The 4,672-nt window shown below is 41.1% G+C and overlaps 1 protein-coding gene across 1 annotated transcript in view; it reads right to left on the bottom strand.

The window, feature by feature from the left end:
• Nucleotides 1–4,390: 4,390 nt before the first annotated feature.
• The window catches only part of LOC121846456 (putative protein TPRXL), a 1,228-nt gene continuing 946 nt past the window's right edge, over nucleotides 4,391–4,672 (bottom strand). Inside the window, exon 3 of the mRNA XM_042321298.1 lies at nucleotides 4,391–4,672. This exon is cut by the window's right edge and continues 390 nt beyond it. Coding sequence (XP_042177232.1) covers nucleotides 4,391–4,672 — 282 coding nt within the window.

Below are 4,672 nucleotides of genomic sequence, written 5' to 3'. Positions count from 1 at the left end.
TATGTTCGAGTGTGCTTAATATCAGGAATTTGATGTATAACATTTACTTTTTACTTTTACTCAAGTATGACAATGTTGTACTCTTTCCACAAAGTACATTTAAAACCAAATTATTTTAGACTTTACTCAAGTAGTATTTTACTGGGTGACTTTCACTTTTACTTGAGTCATTTTCTATTAAGGTTTATTTTATTTTACTAGAGTGTGAAAATGGAGTACTTTTTCCACCTCTGGTAAAAAATGTACATGTAGATAGGTGTAAAAGTTACTAGGCAATCAGGATAGAGAATAAACAGAGCAGCAGCAGCATATGTGAAGAGTGTGAAAGTGTGTCTGTCTGTGTGTGTGTGTGTGTGTGTGTGTGTGTGTGTGTAATTGTGTTGTGAGTGTTCAATGCAAATAGTCCAGGTAGTCATTTGATTAATTGTTCATCAGTCTTATGACTTGGGGGTAGAAGCTGTTCAGGAACCTTGGTCCCAGACTTGGCGCTGTATTACCGCTTGCCGAGAACATTCTATGGCTTAGGTGGTGGGTGTCTTTGACAATTTTCCAGGCCTTCCTCTGACACCACCTGGTATAGAGGTCCTGGATGGCAGGGAGCTCAGCCCCAGTGATGTACTGGGCCATACGCACCAACCTGTACTGCCTTGTGATTGAAGGCGGCACACTTATTGGACTATTGATGAACCGTCCCAACAACCCGACATGGTCCTGTTCGGGACTATTGAGGAACTGTCCCAACAACCCGGCATGATTCTGTTCGGGACTATTGGCTATCCCCATTCTAGGAAGGAACCGTCTAGATATGGGTGTATGGAGACTATAGTGCACTATACACGGATTTACATTACATCCGTGTATAGTGCACTATTATATCAAAAACGTCTTATTTTTTTTATAAATTCAAGGATTGTTTAGGATAGATTACTGTAATTGATATGCATATTATTCATAATATATTAATAATATAGCCTATAGAAAACAATGATATGCCTATAGCTTATATAAATAAATGTAATTTTACCACATACCTGTGCGTTAACGGTGCTCAGTGTTGAATCGCGCTCGGATGTGTGTTATATGACTGGAGCACCGTCAATTATACCTACCGGAGGCGTCCAGTTTACCGTCTGTTCCTTCGTGCTGTTCAGGCGTGTAAATTAGTGCGTGGTCATGCGGGGAATGTCCGTTAGGGCCCGTGCATGTGAAGACATATGGAGCAAGCCTATAAATAAACAAGCGCGAGGACAGTCCCGCGGCTTCTCTTTCACTCCTGGCACAATGTACACAACCCGGGGGGGTATTATAAACAGCACGTTATCATCGTTTATTGGTGTAAATGTAATGTAAATGAAGGATGGTAGCGGGAAATGCCGCTGTCATATTCTGCCGGTTATCAGATCAAATGACGGTATGGTACGCTGCTCGCGGGAGGGATGCCTTAAATAAAAGCGAACTGTACTACAGTTTACATTGGATATCTCGCCTTTCAGCGTTGAGAACTAAAACATCTCTATTTAAAATGGAGAATAACTTATTTTCATGGTTAATGTTCAACATCAAAACACGTTCCTTTTTGACACCGGTCTCGTTGTTTTATTTTCTATTTGTTTTTAAGTTATGGCTATCACTCCACTCAGCGCCACTCCACTCCACTCATATCCGTCGATATGACAGCACAACATGATTATATTATTCAGACTAGACACATAAATAACCGAGGCCTGAATTGACATGCAGCTAACATATACATTCAGACCATTTGAATGTAATTATGTCCAATTGCACTATTTTGGCCTAGTTATTTCCCTAGGTTAAATATATTTTCTTTGATTGCAAAGACATTTTATTCAGAATTGTATTTTCGGATTTGTATTTGCTTCAGCATTTAGTTACTCTGTTTTGGAAAGATTATTCGACATTAATGGATATTCCCACTAAAACGAACTTTAATTTACGAATAATTTGGCGATATTTTTACATTTCGAAAGATAGTTTCACAAAAACAAGTGCATATATTTTCACAAAACCAAATTCATAGCCTACATTTTACAAAAACAAATGCATAGGTTATATTTCACAAAAACAAAATTAATATTTGACAGAATATGCCTCTATTTACTTTATATCAAACGCAAACCAAGTTGACCACGTGTGTTTAATTTTCTGTATTTCTGGTATAGAAAACCCTAATTATGTGGCAATATAAATGTAACTATATAGGAATATTTGCATTAATGAGCATTCTTCCATATTATTTACAGAATATATTATAGACATATAACTATTTTTGTTTTTGTAGAATGGACATTTAAACATGTGATTATACTCACATTTATTTTACCTATAGCTATTTACACATTATATTTACAACAACAAAAATAAGCACATAATTTATTTAACCAATAAAATATAATAGGTTTCATAAAAATCTAACAGGTCAGATCAAAGCAGAAGTTCATTTGATATGCCAGGAACTAGCCTATGAGTTAACCAGGAACTAGCCTATGAGTTAACCAGGAACTAGCCTATGAGGTAACCAGGAACTAGCCTATGAGTTAACCAGGAACTAGCCTATGAGTTAACCAGGAACTAGCCTATGAGTTAACCAGGAACTAGCCAATGAGTTAACCAGGAACTAGCCTATGAGTTAACCAGGAACTAGCCTATGAGTTAACCAGGAACTAGCCTATGAGTTAACCAGGAACTAGCCTATAAGTTAACCTGTTATTTATTTATTTTTGTATTATTTTTTAATTTGATTTGATTTTAATATCAGCGTTTGTCAGCAGGTCTACTAATTTAATGTGTATTCGTTGTTCTACATGGTGCGTTTTCCTATATTTTCTCAACTGTTTATTGTCTGTTAAACTTTTATAAAACTGTTTGTCAGTAATCTGAAATATTGCATTATCTGATCATATGTATTATCTTTCGTTGCTCGAAATTAATTTCACAGGAAAGAAAATATGTTTAAATAATATATACTTTTCTGTCAGACCGTTGGTTTACACCGCAGCGAGTCAGTCTTACCTCTGTCTTTATTCCAGTGTGTGTTCTTGACTGATACTTTGTGGGTTTACGGCTCTGTAGCCTCGTGCTGCGTAACTGTGCCACCTTCCGTCAGCATCAGTCATTATCTCTCGCGGTGGGACTAACTGGGAGCTCCGAGTCCGCGTGGGCGAGACTTCTGACACAGACCAGAGCCACGAGCACAGCCTCCACCGGAACGGAGAGAGACCAACACGGAGCCGTCACTCCCTCCCGCCTCCGGACACGAGCAGGCAGGGGCTTGGGCGGGTGTTATTTCTCCGGTAGATAAAGAGTTATCCTCGATGCCTAATCTAAAATAAATACTTTTCTGATTACATTTAGTTGAATTATTCTGTTTCTCTATCTGGAGAATAGTTGCTAGGCCTAACAGTGTCTATCTGCTCCTGTTGTAGAGGAGGGCAGACGCCAGGCAGGCAGCTTCTCTCTCTGTAGTTTGATGAAGAGAAATGAGCCGTAGGTAGAACGTTATGTTAGGACACGTTTTCAACACGGATGCTGACTACCTGACCCGTCTGGCCTGTAGTCCTCTACTGACTACCTGACCGTCTGGCCTGTAGGCCTCTACAGACTACCTGACCCGTCTAGCCTGTAGACCTCTTCTGACTACCTGACCGTCTGGCCTGTAGTCCTCTACTGACTACCTGACCCGTCTGGCCTGTAGACCTCTACTGACTACCTGACCTGTCTGGCCTGTAGACCTGTACTGACTACCTGACCCGTCTGGCCTGTAGACCTTTACTGACTACCTGACCCGTCTGGCCTGTAGGCCTCCTCTGACTCTGATAAGGAAGGAAACAGTTAGTTGAGATTTTTAATGTCTTCACAGCAAGGTCTCTCTCTCTCCCTCTCTCTCTCTCTCTCTCTCTCCCCCCCCATCATGGCAGAGACATTATGGATATTACTGTTCCAGTCAATGATCAAACAAAACTTCCAGAGAGAGAAAGCAGAGAGACGAAGGGAGGAGGAGAGAGGGAGAGAGGGATTGAAAGATTATTCCAACAATCAATGCATTGATGCAAATATTGAGTATATTTATATACTTCGTTCACTTAAATTCTCTAAACATAAATACGTTTTTTTCACACAGAGTTAGTGCCTCCACTCATGCCCAGGTAGGTTAGGTATGAGTCCTGGTGCTTTCATTCATTCATTCATTCATTCATTCATTCATTCATTCATTCATTCATTCATTCATTCATTCATTCATTCACTCACTCACTCACTCACTCACTCACTCACTCACTCACTCACTCACTCACTCACTCACTCACTCACTGTCTGTTCAGCCAGACCTGCCTGTAGGCCAGACTGAGACCTGAGGGCTGAAAGTTGAGGGCTAAGGGCTGAGAGTTGAGGGTTGAGAGTTGAGGGCTGAGAGCTGAGGGCTAAGGGCTGAGAGTTCAGGGCTGAGAGATGAGGGCTGAGGGCTAAGGGCTGAGAGCAGAGGGCTAAGGGCTGAGAGTTGAGGGTTGAGAGTTGAGGGTTGAGAGCTAAGGGCTAAGGGCTGAGAGTTGAGGGCTAAGGGCTGAGAGTTGAGGGCTGAAAGTTTAGGGCTGAGGGCTGAGAGTTGAGGGCTAAGGGCTGAGAGCTGAGGGCTAAGGGCTGAGAGTTGAGGGCT

This window comes from Oncorhynchus tshawytscha, linkage group LG05 (assembly GCF_018296145.1).
Source record: "Oncorhynchus tshawytscha isolate Ot180627B linkage group LG05, Otsh_v2.0, whole genome shotgun sequence".
Lineage (NCBI taxonomy): Eukaryota > Metazoa > Chordata > Actinopteri > Salmoniformes > Salmonidae > Oncorhynchus > Oncorhynchus tshawytscha.
The sequence above is the reverse complement of the archived record's forward strand: the minus strand, read 5'-3'. Positions and strand labels throughout refer to the sequence as shown.